General features: G+C 43.1%; 1 protein-coding gene across 11 annotated transcripts in view; it reads right to left on the bottom strand.

The window, feature by feature from the left end:
- Positions 1-246: 246 nt before the first annotated feature.
- Positions 247-18571, bottom strand: part of GLRA2 (glycine receptor alpha 2) — a 115460-nt gene continuing 97135 nt past the window's right edge. For 2 of the 11 annotated variants that reach the window (XM_028727656.2, XM_028727661.2), the window contains one exon: positions 248-1794. In XM_028727656.2, coding sequence (XP_028583489.1) covers positions 1507-1794 — 288 coding nt within the window. In that variant the 3' untranslated portion in view covers positions 248-1506. Of the gene's footprint in view, positions 1795-18571 lie in introns of all 11 variants that reach the window. The other 9 variants (XM_028727651.2, XM_028727662.2, XM_028727655.2 and 6 more) reach the window with 6 other exon arrangements.

Consider the following 18571-nt stretch of genomic DNA (forward strand, 5'->3'; position numbering starts at 1 on the left):
TTGTGGGTTGGGTTTTTTCTTGCAATAAGAACTAGCAGCAATAAAAGGAAAATATGCCCTCCCAATCAATAATACATTTTTATTTTTTGCAGTAAACCTTTTTGCAGAAAATGGGAAATAGTAATGCTTTTTTAAAATAATAAATAATAATAATAATAATAATAATAATAATAATAATAATAATAATACATTTTATCTATACCCCACCCTCCCCAGCCAAGGCCGGGGTCAGGGCAGCTAACAACCAATAATAAAAACAAGTTGATTGAAATGCAACTTAAAAAACAAGATTAAAATAAAAAAATCTTCCAGGTTTCACTCCTGCCACCCATGTAAGCAAAAATACCTCATTTTTTTTGTTTGGTTTTCGTTTACTTTTTATTTCTACTTTAGAACACATAGCAAGGATTTGGACCACATAACTCTGGCACCAAAAAGTTAACAGGTTATGAAAATCACAGTACAGTTTTTAAAATTCTTCAGATAAGTCAATGATATTTAAAATGATAGCCACTTTTTTCTTTCTTTCTTTTTTTATAGTAAAGATATAAATTAGAGGTCTGTAAACGAGTCGTGTTTACCTACAGAGCTATCAACTCGCAGCTACAATGAGAGCAGCAATAGAAAGTCAATGCTAAACTGAGCTAGGTCAGGAAACAAGTTCTTAATCAACAGTGCGATACAGGGAAATACGATAGGTCAAATTACAGTTTTGGCACCTTATGCTGAATGTCATCAATAATAAAAAATATAGTAATAACCAGGCAAAAATGAAATGAAATGAAATTAAGTGCACTGTCTTGGAACCAAGATAAAACCAGCCATTTCTCAGGTTGTTTCTACAAGTGGACACTATGAAATTAACCACACCCTACACAAGTTGGACCTCAAAAACTACAGTTCTAGGAAAGCAGGAATATTAAAATGCACACCCACAAGGATATTAAAGTATAAATGGTCCCCCTTGACACCCCCCCATGCCCTGTTAGTAGAAATAATTTACAACCCACAAAGGGACTTCTGGGCAAATCATTAACTACAGACATTAATGGAATGTAGCTTAGACTTGTTTCATATAGAAAGGCAGCGTTACCCTGAAAAAAGTTTGGTCCTCTTTAAACTCATTGCAGTGCAGCCATTACAGACAGTCCCATGGTAGATGCTTTAAAGTATTTCTTAAATACAGCTTAGAGACACTGGGGGGGGGGTGTTGGAGAGAGGGAAAATGGCCCCATTTAGGTTTGCTTGATCTTGGCAAGAGTCTGGAAGAACCACGTAGCAAGAGGAGGAAATCAGGGCAAATCCTCGTTTGGTGATCCCACAGTATCTCATTTTGTGCAATTGTTATCGAAACTTTCCTTTCTGTTTTTCTTCCTCTTCTAACCCCGCCCTTCATTTAGTACCACAGAAAACAAAACCCTCAGTCAATGACAGGAAAGACATTTCACTCTTTATTTACAAGAGAGTCACTTTGGCTAGAAGGTCCCAGGTCAGACAGAAACGTTTCTAATCTTTGTGTATATCCTCGTGGCGTATAATTTTGTAGGTAATCCAGTAAAATATATTGAAGATGAGAAAGGCCAGCGGGAACGCCGCTCGGGATATGGTGTCGATCCTTTTGGCACGGTCCACAAACCTCTTTTTGATGGAATCGGAATCCTTTGGCGGAGGGGGCGGGGGCAGGGGTGGGTTGGGAGGCGTGGCTTTGATGGCAGCGCCATCTTTCACCTGGAGGCAGTGACCCATCCCATAGCCGCCGAAGTTAAACCGGCTGTCGCGAGCAGCATCTTCTTCCTGGAGGGTGAGCAACGGAAGGGAAAGGCGGTTAATCGTCTATGCAAATCTCATTTAAGTTTTCGCCCTTAGCTGTTGAGCAAAAGCTCTTCATAACGTCGCTTTCCAAATGGACAGTGCCACAATATTTCCGACAAAAGAACACTTGGATATCCTCTAATTCTATCGATTTCCCCAATGGAGTGGTGGACAGATGTCATGACCAGGCCATAGGATACGGCCTTGTCCCGTTTTGTTCAGTACTGGCAGTGAACATACCCTTCAGCAAGTCCAGGCCAAAAACTGTGATGCACGTCTTCTGAGCTGTGTTCTCAGGCAAGTCATGTGACCCGTGTGAAAGTACGGAGCCCCAAACCACATGTGTTTGGGCCCTGTGCTCTCACATGTTTTTGAGTGCCATGCTTTCGTGTGAGAGTACAGGGCCCCCAAACAGGATGTCCTAATTTAATTAGGACAGTTGAGCGGTATCCATGAAAAGCATTGGGAGGCCTTGGGCCAGTCACTATCTGCCAGCCCAACCTACCTCACATGGTTGCTGTGAAAATGAGATAACTCCCCTTGTGTGACATGTTAAGCTTCTCAAGGATGAATTACGAGTAGCAGTTTTAGTATTATGCAAAACAACACTGGCCTCTTCCAAACAATCCTAAGAACTGTTATTCTGTAAAGGGTGCTGAGAAGCCCCTTTGCAATGTCCTGTACTGACAAAATATGAAGCCGGTTTTCATTTCTGTTGTAGACCTGATCTGACATTTAGACATCCAACACAACTCTTTCACACATGTAATTTGCCTGACTAAACGTTGCTTGGATAGCTTGGGTGGTATTCAACTAAGTTTCACTCAGTGTGGACTCGTTGAAATTAATGAACACAACTACGTTAGAGCCTGTCATTTCAGTGGGTCTACTCTGAGTAATACCATCCCTTTAGTAGTTCCACATAAGTCTTCTGCATGCTTCTGTGTAAGTCTTCTATGAGTGTAAGGGCTCAGCACCCCAAAGAAAATAAAATTATTGTTCTTTGGATGGATTTTTCCCCTTTTCCGAAAAGGTAGCTATTTGATTTATCTTCCACACCAAGGGAAACATGCCCTGGTAAATTTGCAATGAACTGAGTTCCTTTTAAAACCTTTAATAGCACTTGCATAAGCATAGAGCGAAGCTGCGTTCCCAGGACGCTTTTCCTGTTCCTTAGCACTGCACGCAGAAGCAATGCAAATCCAGGTCAGAAGGTTAATTAAAGGAGAACAGGTTCTCAGCAGCCTGTTTTGTGTTTTAAATTTATTTGGAAACTCTCAAATATGCTAATAGCTTATTATAGGAGACATTCATCTGGCTTGTCCAGATTTCCCCCAAAATAATGAGCTTCTACTTTACACATGCCAGCCTGGAGTTCCTGATGAAGGAGGCGACAGCAATTTAGAGAGACTTCCTTATGTGTGAGTCGCTCCCTCACACACCCTCACAGCACCTCCTCACACTGTCTTGGGGAAACTACTGACTAATTCCTGTTGCTTGCCCTTTGCTTAGCACTGCAAGCTCTGGAAAGTGACCTTAATCTGACAGTTAAGGATAAATAACTTGCCTTGTTTATTTTTTTTACTGGTGGGAGCTCGGATGGTCATTGCTAAACAATGGTAGTCATGTATAATAATGCTACATGGTACACGGTACACAATAATGGTAGTCATGGTTCAATAATGTCTGGGTTACAGTCCTGTCCAAATGTCTTACACAACACAGACGGGTGATGAGAGGCAAAGCGAATAAAGATTGGCTAGGAAGTGTGGTTTTAAATGTTTCCCTTTATTAATTAGGACTCAAAATTCTCAGGCCCTCCCAAGACCCGTGCTTCCCTATGTAGGGGCTATACTGACCCATAATAATCATACAAATCTAGGAACAACTCTTTTATTATAATTCGATCACTTGCTGCGATCTAGTCTGACTTTGTATCAGGAATTCTATCATTTTTGTCTCTGGGTGGATTCTGCTATGTATGTATACTCGAGGTTGCTCTATTTTATTTTTTGGAAATCAAGAAAAAAAATATTTTAAAGAGAAGAAACCTTCAGAACCCTTCCAGGGCCATAGGGTTGTTATGCTAATGTAATAGTTTTCTCCTACTGCCCCCCCCCCATTCTGAGAATGGAAGTTTTGGCAAGGATATTGAGAATTATGTTACAGGTTCATATCCATCTCAAAGAAATTCAGTTGCCAGGAGAAGAAACCGCTGCTTCACCAGCTGTCGTACCCATTATACAGAATGAGGTGCAAGACTGACATGCAGGGATGGGTACATCTGTGACTTATGCTTTTTATCCATTTCTAATTTTTCCCATCTTCAGTTCTGCACACTTCCACATATGTTTGTGAAATTTTAAAACAATCCTCATGAAAATTCATCAGCAACTTGGTGCAAATTTCTCCTGATACATATTTGAATGCAATTTTGCCTAATAAGTTTCTGTAACATAATGAATTTTTTTTGTATGTTAGTTTCATTAATGTATACATTTTTAGGCATACTTGATCCTAGCACTCACATTCTTGTACATGTTACTTGGCTGGTGAACTGCATTGCAAAATTCAGGTAATTTGAAGAATGGCTGTTTTTGCTTCCTGGAATGTTTCAGAAAACATGAATTAGGTAGATTTGCCCTTAAACAGAAACCAAATTGATTTTCTCCTCCATCCCTACTGACATGGGAGCATTCTAGACTATACCACCTCAATAGAGGGGCTATTCTTTTTGAATCCTTGTTCACATTAAAAAAGAAAAAAGAAATCACTGTGAGTCTATGCTAAACCTTTCCAAATAAAATTACTGACTGCAATGTGGCAAAGTAGTTACATCAGGGAGAGAAGTTTAGCATGTCCCCCCCCAACCAAAAGCATTCAAAAACATGACACCCACCCACACTCACCTGCAGTCTGAAGTGGTACAGCCCAGAATTCTACCACATCACTCTACCCACCACCTCATTCTGAATATGCAGATTGGCTCTTTAGCATAGATATGCCCTGAGGAGATGCTAAAAGAGGAATGTGGGAGGAAAGTTCTGAGCTTTAAAAATGGCTTGTCAAGCAGATGAAGGATCTGCTGGGAGGAGACTCAGAAGCCACATCGTTCATGGAGGGCTTGCTATGCAGCCTTTCGGATCATGACCTATGACTGTGCCAGTTCCCTTTCCTCTACCAATCCCTGCTTCCTTTTTAAAAATAAATAAATTATATGCATGTAGGGGGTTAAGAGATGTTGAGAGATGCTTCTTTCCCTCACAGGGAGTCAGAAAATTGTGAACAGGCAACTCAGATATTTTCTTTGAGCAGCATGTGAACAAGCAATTGTATGTGCATTAAAAACATATTATTTTGCTGGGGTACACAGATTTAAAGACAATATAATGGGATTGGATGGGCAACCCCGCCAGAATGGTGGGGTATTATGATTATGATTATAATTATGATTATTATTTAGAGCAAATATAAATTTTGTGGCTAGTCCACTGTCCTTCAAGAGCACATACATGATAAAAAATAGGTCCTTGGGAAAAGGCCATTTTTTGCCTCCCTGCTGGCACTTGGCTAGGAAGTCCCTGAAAGCCTCCAAAATGGTATGTCTTGTCCTAATTATCCAAAATATGATGGGGAGGGGAAATAATGAATCCTTGCCCAGTAAGAATAGTGCAAACAAGTCCAGTGCCAACAATTCCTGCCCCCCTCCCCGCAATCCCATCTGCCCTAAATATTAAACTCTATGCCAGTTTTAAATGAGCAGCTGTGGTAACACATGTTCAAGAGATAAGTGAGACTTGCTTTAGCTTTGAGACTTATCTCCAGCAAACTCCTAACATGTGTTTTCCTCCCAATTACCAACGCATCTTGCAGGAAGAAGGCTCATCAATGCAATTGATCGCTGCTGCCTCAAGTCTGCAGATCACCTCCCGCTAATTTAAATGAGGGTATTTCGAGCACTTTGGAAGATAGTGCTGTGTGGGTGTCCTTCCTATTGCTAAATTGATATCTGCATCTGGGAAATGCAGGCTTCAAGTAGGCAAAGATATACTGAAATAAATGCATGGAAAACACTTCAACGGTTATGTACAGACACAGCACTGTTTCAGTTCAACTCATTTCAGCAGCTTTTATCGGTTTTGATGCTTTTATCTTCACACGGCCCTTATAAAATTGGAAAGCAATTGGCTCTCAGACTCATCACATACACAAACAACACACACAACGTGTCTGTTTTCATTGAAAGATTTTGAAACTGTTCCAAAAGGTGTGAGTTAAAAGCCTGTGAGACACAGGACATGATGAAGTGGCTAAATTTAACATGAAATTGCTCATCAATTTAAACATGAAGCTCTCCTTAGCAGCCAGATATCCATCTCAGAGCTGTCCAGGCATGCCTGTTCATTCATGCCAAAGACAGGCAGAGGGGCTTCCATATTTCTGCCTGCAAATAAACTCTGCAGCTATATCAGAGCGTATCAGACAATGCCTGAGAGAGAGAGAGGAGAAGCAGAGGGGTTGGGGAAGTTTTTGGAGCAGATTATAAAAAAGTGAAGAGGTTTTTCTTTTAAGGGAGGAAAAATTTGCACATTTAAATGAGCAACAGCCAAGGAAGAATTCATTTAGGCATTTACCACAGACCATGTACTGAGTCCCTGATCCACTACCTTTACATTAGGAAGCAACCAGCTTAAAGTGGAAGCCACCAGATAGACACATTTTGTAATGCCTCCTTGTCAGTCGACAGTGATTGGACAAATATTGGCTCATCACAAGAGATTTCAAAGTTGCTTCCCATTAAAAACATAGACCTGGAAGAAATGCCAAGGTATGATGTCAATCACAAAAGAGCAGTCTACAAGACCAGTGGTGTAGCATGGTGTGTGTGTGCGCGTGCCACAGGGGTGGTTGCCCTGGGTGCAACATTGTTAGTGGGCACAAAATTTCGACACCCGGTGCTGCCTCAATTCAGCTGCATGCTTCCGTCACTGGGCTCCGCTGAAAATGGCTTCTCCATGCGAACTAGGAAAAGACCTCTCCAGACAATGGAATGACTCTTCTTTTCTCATCTCTGAGGTTGCAATGTCCTGGGTGACGCAGTTAGGCAGTTGAATGAGCATGCATACTCTATCCGTTTCCCTCCTTCCCACCCACCCCTCTGTGTGACCCCGGGCACTGGCAGCCTACACTACACCACTGCACAAGGCTGAAAGGTAAGCATACAAGCGAACCAGCTTGAATCAGCTGAGGTGTGTGTGTGTGTGCGTGCGTGCATGTGTGTGCAAGCTGCCTTGAATCACATCAGGCAAAAAGGATGGGTAATAATAATAACAATACAGTGGTACCTTGGGTTACAGACGCTTCAGGTTACAGACTTCGCTAACCCAAAAATAGTACCTCAGGTTAAGAACTTTGCTTCAGGATGAGAACAGAAATTGTGCTCCGGTGGCGCGGCGGCAGCAGGAAGCCCTATTAGCTAAAGTGGTACCTCAGGTTAAGAACAGTTTCAGGTTAAGAATGGACCTCCAGAACGAATTAAGTTCTTAACCCAAGGTACCACTGTAATAATAATAGAGTGTAGGATGACCACATCCATCACTGGCATGTGACACCCCCCCCCCCCGAGGGTTGATCAGCAGCCACTGGGCAAAAAAAGCTCAGCCAACTCTGACTAAACTTTGGAAGTGACTAAAGAGACGGTCCTCATGTGGGCTCATCATCTGTGAACTCCGGCAGGATAACACATGAGATAAACAGCAAATACCATACAGGAAGAAAGTGTGAATGCCAACTGTCACAAAGGAGCAAAACAAAACAAAAGAAAAAACCCCAAGAAAATGAAGCAAGCAAATGTTTTGTGTGTTGTGTGCATCAAGACTAAACAGCGAGAGCCACACGAGAGATGGTGGAGATCAAAGGACAAACACAAAAGACAAGCAGCACGGAGAAGAATTACCAGCATCAGCCAACAATAAAATAAGAGCTTTGGGTAGCAGAGTAACTCAAAGTGGCATTTCATCTAGCTATAGAAAAACCACCACAACCCTCTTCTTTCTATCAGCTTGCACATCTTTTGTTTGCAGCAAGTAACCCAGGCATCGTTTTCTGGGTCAATAAAGATGGCTTACCTCAAACGCCTAAAAGTGCTCCCTTCTCCCTGGCCATAGGGTTACATTACTGATTGTCACCACACAGGTATAAGGAAAGTTGCAGCACAAATAACACAGTGTGTGCGTGTGTGGAGTGGAGAGGGAGTCAGAAATCTCTGAACAAGCTTCGGTGATTTGTTTCAGCTGATTTGTTTCTTTGATGTTGTGTTGCCGAACTAAGAGGATAATCTTGCCTAGAAAGAGGAGGGGGCAGTAAATATGTACTACATAAATAATTGCTAATTACATGTGGCATCTTATCTGCTATTTTGTGTTATTTGTTGCTTGTTTTCTGTTTTTTACCTGTTTCTGTACTGAAATTATGTAGTTACTATTTTTAATAGGGCTGGCCACTTTGTTTGCTTTAAGAACCTATCTCACCTTATCATTCTAAAGTAATCTAACAAATAGACTTGTTTTAATGTCTGATGTTGGTGTAGTGATCAGGTGCCAAAAGCTTTCCTTAGGCTGAGGATCAATTCAGATAGACTTTTCTGAGTTCACTATTTCACTGGGCCATTCTTTTCCTCTGAGGTCCTCAGGGTGACACATGTGGTCCATTCCCTCCCCTTTATCAGCACAACAACCCAGTGAGACGCAGGTTATGAGACAGACAGTAGCAGGATCAATTTCACCCATTAGGTAGTTGTTAAGCAGTCGGCTTCTACAGAAAGGCTAGTTCCCAAGCTTCCCTTGGTCACTGTAGAGAAGTGATAGCCAAACTTGACCCTCCAGCTGTTTTGGGACTACAACTCCCATCATCCCTAGCTAACTGGACCAGTGGTCAAGGATGATGGGAATTGTAGTCCCAAAACAGCTGGAGGGCCAAGTTTGGCCATCACTGATGTAGAGTGACCAAGAATGGACACAGAACGGGACTATACAAATGGAAGGGGAAGAACATTATAGGTGAGATCAGACAAAATGGCACCCATTGAATTTCCTGAAACAAAGTAAGCAGGTTGTAATATGGGACTCAGTTGGGGTGTGTTTGAGTGTGAGTGTGGGAGATGAATGAAGATGGTAGCTTCTAGTTTTCCTTACTTCCATCCCTACCTGCAGTTACTCTTCAAGTGTATCTACAGTGAGGTTATCTCACTCAATTTATCTTTGTTTTCCCACTCCTCCCCTGCTTCTCAATCTGCCACATAGTGTTGTGAAAAATGACATTCTCCCCCCCCCGCCCTTTCCCCTGCACATTGTGAGCTTCCCCCCTGGACCCAGCACTTTAAAGAGTAAAGTTAATTATGCCCCAGCCAATTTAAGAGAGGTGCTCAATAATTCATTAACCTCTGTGTTGCGTTGGCTTGCCTACATGTAAACAGCACCAATCTGGATTGGTTTTGCCATGCTGAAGAGACACAGCAGCTGCTGCGCAATCACACTCCCATTTCCAAGCTGCCTGATCTAACTCATTTGTAAAAGCAGGACACTGCTAAAAGGTGACATCCCTACCAAGGACTCTGGAGAGATAAACCTACTTCCCGCCTAGCAATGAATAATAGCATAGCACCACAGTCTGCTTCATTCCAGCCCGTATGTGGGGTCTTTTTAACCTTGGCATGCAATCATGAGAGCAAGGTCCCATTTTAATATTGTAACAGTGCTTATTTCTAGCGGAAGAGTTTTATCTACTGCTCTCAGATATGACACTAATGCCCACCGTTAATAAGTAATAATACTGTTAAGCTCGCCCCACTTCTCCAAGAGTTGAAAAGTTCCACTTGACCCAGGAGTGGTTTCCTTTGAAAGGCCACTGAAGGCTTCAGAGCATTTTGTAGTTGTGCTTATTTACAAATATACAGTCTGAGCATGGATGGAGGAACAGCTTAAACCTGCTAAGAGACAGCCAATGCCCACTGCTCCCACAGCCAACACCCTAAAATGTCCACAGAGCCCTAATTTAGCTTTCCATGTCTCTTTTTCAGTCCAGCTCAAACTGGAATCTAGGTGTTTATCATAGACACCTAGATTGCAACATCCTCAGCTCGGAGGTCTGCCGTTCTAGCCATGGAACAAATTGCTGAACTATTAGCATTCATTTGCCAAGCCCCAAGCTCCAGACAAGTACAGTGGTACCTCGGGTTACATACGCTTCAGGTTACATACGCTTCAGGTTACAGACTTGTTAACCCAGAAATAGTGCTTCAGGTTAAGAACTTTGCTTCAGGATGAGAACAGAAATCATGCTCCGGCGGCGCGGCAGCAGCAGGAGGCCCCATTAGCTAAAGTGGTGCTTCAGGTTAAGAACAGTTTCAGGTTATGTACGGACCTCCGGAACGAATTAAGTACTTAACCCGAGGTACCACTGTATTGCTTCAGGGCAAGACACTCTCATGGCCCTTCGACATTCCTTAACTGGACTCCAACCTTCTCTGGAAAGGACTCACATGCCTTGCTATATGCTAGTCCTCACAATTACTTGTCAAAACACCCTCTTCTTGCACCCAGTTTCCACAGGAATGGTCTGTTCTGCTTCAGTGCCTGTACTTTGCTTTGTCATCAAAACATTCGCTAATAAAAAGATTAATCTGCTTGCCAGCTGAGCACAGTCTCTTCTGCAGTGGTGCAGCATAGCAAAGAGAGAAGCCTGGCTGGCTGACTGGCTGGCTGTCACCTGCTCATCAAATGAACCAGGCAAAAGAACCTTCTTCAGGCCAGATGCTGTCAGCCTTACAAGCTCTTACTGTCTCTTTGCTAAATTAGGAAGTTGACTATAAAACCTACAGGGCTGAAGCTCTCCTTGTGAGAAACCACCTGTTAAAAATGACCAAGGGAAGTTTAGGGCAAACTCAAGGGAGATTTTCACCAAAGAGCATCACTACAAGTACGTGCCATTACAGATGAAAGGACAATAAGCCTGGAGAAAGCAAAACATTCCATTGTAAGCTAGCAAATCCAAGTGTGTTCGGGGGTTGGTTTTTATATATATAAAAAAGAGCATACTTATAATCTGCAATATCCTTGCAGTCTAGTATATCTCTATGAAACATGGACTGCACTTTCCATTCTTAATTAGCAGTTCTTGTGGCAGATGAAGATTGCAGAGCACCAGGAGGCAACTCTGTTGCCACCAAGGAAGGCAGAGCATTAAAAATGAATGCGTGACTCATTCTAGTAAATGGGCCCATCCTATTAAGACAGCTGAGCAACAGTACATTGGGAAACAGCAGAACCTACCAAAAGAATGTGGCCAGCTTCCAGCCATCCTCGTGAGAAACACTAGTTTATCATCCTGAACGCACTTGTGGGATAAATCAGTCTCATATAACCAACATGTTTAACTCTAATTAATGCATGAAGAGGTTAAGACCACAGAGTAAGCTGTCCTGTCAGGCTTAGCTAGGTCACACCCCTCACCTTGGGAAGAAGCATTCCCAAACACTTTGTTCATTTCTTTTCCACCAGGTGAACTGACCTGCAAGCCAACTTTGTGTTTCTATACGTATATTTAGAAACATTTAGCACTTTTTGTAACCTAAGTTAAACTGTCTGACTTTTATTGCTGCTTTATGGGAAAGCACATGAATCTGATGTCAATAATTATTGTAGTGTGGTAAAAAGGTTGAAGGAAAAGACAAGTTTTTAAAAATAATAATAATAAGGAACAGCAGAAATGCTAGAGGGGAGTTTCATAGGAATGGGGTAGAAAGGAAGAAATGAAGTAAGAAAGAAGAGAAGAGGAGGGAGAGGTTTAAAAAAGAAACTCAGCATGAGTTATGGAAGAGTTCCCCGGGCTCATCTTGTAAGCAGCATAGCTTCCCCATTGCTTTTCTCTGCGGATTTTCAGAAAAAGATATAGCTTTCTCTAAACATTCTCCATGAAAGCATTAGGGAGGCCTTCGTAGGTGGTGGAAGCAGTTTATTATGGATGAAATTAGGGGAAGCCTGAACTCAGTGGGCACACTAGGAAACTTACTCAGTAACATATGATGCCCAGGGCCTTGCAAGGGGTCACATGGAATGTCACAGCAGTCCTCCATTGCTGGTGGAGAGTCTGAGAAACGAGGCTCCTATGACATCCTGCCTCAGTCCATTAAGTGAGGGGGTCCTTTTCAGCCTGAGGATCACATTTCCTTCTAGGCAGCCTTCCAGGGTCCACATACCAGAGGTGGGAGGAGCCAGAAGCAAAAGTGGGTGGAGCAACACATTTTAATTTGCTCACACCTCCCTTTCTACCCTCCTATCAGAGTTCCAAGATACTGTTACACAGATTGGACACCACCCCCAATCTCCGCAGAGTGGTAGCAATATTCCATGGGGTTCCAGGAGCCTGTGTTCCTTTGATTTAGTCACATATTTACACCTGAATTTGGAGGGAGGGAGTCCAGATCTTACAGTGTGGCCATCTCAATGGTGGCTTCTTCCCCACAGCAGTGCAGCACTGGAATCCAAGGCATCCCTCCTAGCTTCCCTTCAGCCCTTCTGTCTTTGTTCTCCTTTCTCTTCGCAGCACACCTCTCACCTAAGCAACTCCTCTCCATCCATCTCCTATCTCAAGGCTAGGTTTTTAGAGACATGTTTTTCCTGTGAGCACAGCCTGCTCCCCTCGCCATCACCTTGGCAACCCATCTTTCACAGACCTGAGACCCTTCCTTTGATGCACTAAAGACCAGCAATCAGCAGCTTGATCTGTTAACGTCTTTGCTCTTAACTAGCCAGGCTGGTCTACATAACCCAGCACAAGATTCCTTGTCTGGCACAGTTCCGTAGCTTGTATATTCCATTCATATTCTGAATAATCAAAATCCCACCATAATTTTTTGGATTTAATGGGGGGGGTTGTCCCTGGAGACAGACAGTCAGGTTGTGCATCCATAGCCGTGACCAGAGGAGGAATGACCGCTGGGAGGAGCACAGAGAGAAAAACACCATGGTGCACAACCAGACGCCTTCATCTGCCCCAACTGCAACGAAACATCTCTCCCATATTGGTGGGTACAGCCACAGCAGGCGATGCAACCTTCCAACAGTTTGACTTCATCCACAAAGGCGCACTCCTCCATTATGTCTCCCAAGACAGATGGATGCCAACAACAAGGGATGCACCCCCCAACTTAGAACAATACATTCTAGACAGGCAAAAACACTCAAAAGGAGTGCAATGTAGAACTTGAGAGGTGTGTGGCAGGGAAGGGTGTGTGGTCTGAGGAGAGTTCCATGGGCAAGACTGAGAAGCCAGGAGCGTCACATTAGACCTTTGGGTCTGAGGTTCCCCATGCCTGTATTAAGAAGTGCAGACAGATACTAGGAAATCCGTATCACAGGCTCTCTTACAGTAATAGATGCTCGGCAACAGCACTCATGTTTTAAAGACAAGGCCCAAATCAAGTATTAGGAACTGTAAAAAGGAATATGGAGGGAAAAAAGAGGATCCTTCTTGATATACATTTCCATTAAAAAAACAAAAAAACCTCCATGTGCGTGCAGTTTAATTTTGGAAGGTGCTTTTAAACTGCTCCTGTGGCCTTAAAAATAAAAGTGTGCTTTGTTTTCTGGTTCTTTTCCAGCTGTTCATGTCCTATTTTCAATTTATTCTCTTTCTCCAGGCACAGAAAAGAATGGGAGTATTTGCACCCAGCAGGTGGGCTCTTTTCATCATTTGGGAAATGGCAAAGTACAGTTGCGGTGTGTTCCCTGCTGTTTATGAGCAAATTGTACGTCAAACCCAGTGAACTGAAGTACAGCCCTTTCCTTACCTGGTGATGAGTATCACTTGGCCTCTTGCACAAAGTTATAAGGTTAAAAAGAAAAAGAAAAAAAGAAACGACAAAAAAAAAAAAAAAAAAACCCCTCCCAGGCTCTCTAGCAGTCTACTCTTGGCTAAGGAATACAGATTTGATCCCAAATGGATAGATGCAAATAAACCACAAAACTCTGCCTTTGGCATTATGTGGCTGCCTGTTATAGCCCATGAATCATCCTCTTTCCTCCTGTAATGATTTTGTGTCCAAAACAAAATTATCTGTTACTTATCCCTTTAAATAAATCTTTGTCCAATCGTGCAACAGTTAATATGCTGAGTAGATTACTTGGTTTGGATTACTTTTCTTAAGGCTGATTTCTCAATGAGTTATCTGGACATTGCCACTCTGGAGTACAGATAAGAACATACTTGAGTGAATAATTCTCCATCCAAAAACATTGACATTTAGTTTGGAGGGATTTTCTTATTGAGTAACATTCGATCATGTGAGTCACTGTGCCACCCACACACATTCTGAAGTGGCACAACCCCAGTGAGAACTAGGCCCGAGTTTCCTAGGGTTCCTGTTGGTCAAGATTTCCACAGTATTTCCCCTTAAAAAAAAGAAAAAATCTGTGATAACTGGCCATTAATTTATTGCAAACAGGTTCGATGTCAAAAGTCACGTCTCTTCTACATACTGGATAAGGCTATCAATGGCCACCAGTCCTGATGTCTGTATCTTACCCCCCTTGCACCTACCTCCTGACATCTAAAATTTGAGCCAAAAGTTCTCAGTAGATAACATTCAACTCAGCATTATAAGAAATGACAATGCAATTTGGCATACAGGGGTTTGTGGAAGTTAGAAGCATTCTTCTTTACAGGAAAAGCTCCATGTGTGGGTTGAAGTTTCCTTGTGTCCCCAAATTATACTAATACACTAGGGTGAGAGTTTGGATTCTGAGGATCTTGGGCTTTCCTGGCTGAGCTCTGGCTGAGACAGTGTCAGTTCCTCACTGCAGTTCAGCTTAAGTCCATGGAACTTATGAGGTGCAAGCAGGGGTAATCTTAATATGGCGCCCTGAATGAGCCCAAAATTTGGCGCTCCCAATTGGATCTTCCCAGTTACGGATCTTTTCAATGTTGCACCCTCTTGGCTTGGCGTCCTGTGCGGGGGAACCACCCGCACTGCCCTAAATCCAGTGCAATATGGGGCAAGGAGAGACTGTCCAAACCCCTTCCAGCTTGGACACATGACCTAACAGCCTGGTGAAAATCAGCCAGCAGAAAGGGTGGTGTAAGTCAAATTCTTCCTGAATGGAATTTGGAACAGGAGCTGCCATGACTTACACGGGTGTACATTACACCAGCTTTCTATAGTTAGGATTGCTCTGTGGGTGTGTTTAAGTAAAGGTAAAGGGACCCCTGACCATTAGGTCCAGTCGTGACCGACTCTGGGGTTGCGGCACTCATCTCGCTTTATTGGCCGAGGGAGCTGGCGTACAGCTTCCGGGTCATGTGGCCAGCATGACTAAGCCGCTTCTGGCGAACCAGAGCAGCGCATGGAAACGCCATTTACCTTCCCGTCGGAGTGGTACTTATTTATCTACTTGCACTTTGACGTGCTTTCGAACTGCTAGGTTGGCAGGAGCAGGGACCGAGCACCGGGAGCTCACCCCGTTGCGGGGATTCGAACCACCAACCTTCTGATCGGCAAGTCCTAGGCTTTGTGGTTTAACCCACAGTGCCACCCGCATCCCTGTGGGTGTGTTTAAAGGGTGCCAAATGTCCACACCGCTGTGACACAGTCAACCGCCAACAGGTCTGCCCTGAAGAAGTGTTTATCTTCAGTATAACCAACCAACTTCTATTGGTTGCCTGAAGCAAATAAGATGCTAAAGGCAGTGGGAATCACAAAGCCATTCATATTAAGGCTGTCTTTCTCACAATGAAACCCGCGTGCTTGAGCTTGCATTGTGAGGGCTAAAAATAGCCCAGCAGAAAGGGTTTTCCTTGAGCACTTCCATTATTCACATGATGCGGAATGTTACATAAAACAAACAGGGCACATTTTACCACAAAGTGCTATATGCAAGAATCTGAGGAAGTATAAAACATTTCCACTGGGGACAGAAGCACTGAATATTTTTCAAGGCAAATTCAGCCTGGGGAAAGGAGTATTTTATATATATATATATATATATTTACTGACAAGATATGAGTGTTTCGTTTCAGTCAAAATTAAGTAATAAAGCTATGCCTTTACAAATAGCCCCAGCCTTTTGTTGTCTCCATTCCTGATATGCCTGAGATGTGGTAATAATGCAGGACGTTATCAGATTGGGTTGGGGAGGCTGGAAGGGAGAAGGCGAGAGAAGGGACAATCATCTGTCTCTGTCTGGCAAGGCCCATCCAGAAATCTCAAGGTGCTGATTTCATTATTATTATTTTTTTCATAGAATCATAGAGTTGGAAGGGACCCTGAGGATCATCTGGTCCAACCCACTGCAATTCAGGAATATGCAGCTGTCTCTTATGGGGACTGAACCTGCAACCTTGGTGTTATCAGTACCACGCTCTAACGAGCCGACCAGTAGGTAAGTTCACATTTTGGAAGAAGCAACCCAGCACTGAAGCAAAGAAGAAGCAACCAGCAATAGGGAAAAACCCATGCACATTTATGGACTATATGCTTTGCAAATACACCTCGCTCTCGCCTTAGCTACAGCAATATGGCTGAAACACTAGGCTATGTACCCACCATACCTTTAAAGCACATTCAAAGCACATTTCAAAACACACACACAAACAAACACTAAGGCCACATATACGGTATATGTTTAATGCACATTTTCTCTCTCAAAGAATTTTGGCACTGTAGTTTGTGAAGGGTGGCTGGGAACTGCAATTCTGTGAGGGGTAAACTACATTGCCCAGAATTCTTTGAGGGGAAGAATGTGCATTGAATGTAGCATATGTATGTATGCAGACTCCCTCCCCTCCTCTCTCTCTGTGTACTCTGTCCATGTTAGATGCCCAAATGTTTACTACAACATTCCCTAAGCTAGAAGCAGGCCATTGCTGCTTTTCCAGCTAGTTCCTGAGATGTGCTGCCACAGTTGCAAAAGATTTCTGCCCCTCCACAATGTGATACATAAAAGTGTTTCACACATGAGCCCTCTGACTGCACATATTTCTGAAAGCACCGAAACTCATCTGCACTTCCTGAAATGGCTGCAGGTATCACAGAGTGAGACACAAATCTCCCTTTTCTCTTTCTTTCATGCCACTTCTGATTTGAATCATGCAGCATAGAGGTGTAAGGAAGAAGCAGCTGCTAATGACAAGGATTTTCTGAGGAGCGGTGACTGCTTGAATTTCTTGGCAGGCCACTTCAGACATCCAGGGTAGGGGAGCTAAATGAGAGTGAACTAGCAAGCTCTTTCCTAACTCACATGTATGCAAATGTATTTTCATCCTTCCCCATGTATATGATAATGTGACACTGATCCACACTACTCTTGTAAAACCTTTGACTTTTCTTTTGCTTTGAGATCAGCAGCAGGGAACCTCAGACCCTCCAAGTGTCCCTATTTTCCAGGGAGGGTCCCGGATTTACAGAAGCCATCCCGGTTTCTGATTGGATCCCGGAATGCCCTGCTTTTCTTTAGGACGTCCCTATTCTCATCAGAGAAATGTTGGAGGCTATGGAACCCTTTCCAGCCCTTGAACAGCATTCATTTGGGAAGCGGGGGAGGGTCAAATGCAAGTAAATGGGTGTGTCCAGAAGCAAAATTATGTGGAGCAACAGACGTGACTGAAGTCAGCCCTGCAAGAATCTAGTCTGCACACTCATCCCCTCTCCTTCATTCAGCTAGGCAAGCAAGAGGCATGAGCACAGTTCAATAATGCATTCCAGCCAAGCAAAAGCATTTGAAGGGGGCACAGAATAGTCAGTAGAAGTGTGGTCTGCAGAGATAGCATGGTCCAGGGAGGATCTCAAAGGCCAGAGAGAGTGGCTTGGAGGCCCACATTTTAAGCATGCTCGCTGTTTTCCATTATGGTAAGGGTCATGCCCCCAAAGAATCCAGGATCCCATTTCCCCCCTATATTTTGGCTGATGCATGACTAATGATATTCAGAGTAGCAAGATACACCAGATCATTCCAGTTGCACAGCTGTTTCTAGGGGGCAATATACTTCTTTCAGACTGGTCTGCTGGGGCAGAGGGAAGCGAATCACAGGGTCATCTTTATAATACAGAGGAAGTAACTGGACTTCTGGGTATTGATGTACAGTAGATGTAGATTGAAGCACCTTGTTCTGTCTGCAGGTGCATCTGCTCAGGTTATTGCTGCATAAATATGCAAATCAATTAATACCTCCCCCTGAGCTCCAGTTTCCTTGATCCCACAAGTATTAATGTAACATCAGTGCTAACAACAGAATCAGCATTGTCAACCCTAATACAGAGGTCGGCTTTTGCTGTTGCCAGCCTCTTGGGAAATATCCTGCTTGACTTGCCACATGAGACAATAGCTTCTTGAATTATTCAGGGACAACAGAATAAAGACTTTGCAGCATGCACAGTGCTTCTTGCTTTGATCACAAAGGCAGATGCTTCCCTTATAATGCAAAATTACCCTAGTTTCAAAAAATTATTCTTGTTACTTAGCACCAGCCTTGGCAGAGATGTAAAAAAATCCAGAAGTAGGGGGAAGTTCAAGAAAGTTCATTTTTCTTGTAAGAGTGTTGGTATACCTGGATTTAATTTTTTAAAAAGTCTTTATTTTTTTAAAGAAAGTGGAGATATGAGGAATTGTATTTAGGACCTTTTGCATGCAAATCATGTGATTTATCTCTAGACCATGGCCATTCTCAAAGCTAATCTGCTTCCCTCAGTTCAGCATAGTATTCTTTC

The sequence above is a fragment of the Podarcis muralis genome, chromosome 4, assembly GCF_964188315.1.
Source record: "Podarcis muralis chromosome 4, rPodMur119.hap1.1, whole genome shotgun sequence".
NCBI classification, from domain to species: Eukaryota; Metazoa; Chordata; class Lepidosauria; order Squamata; family Lacertidae; genus Podarcis; species Podarcis muralis.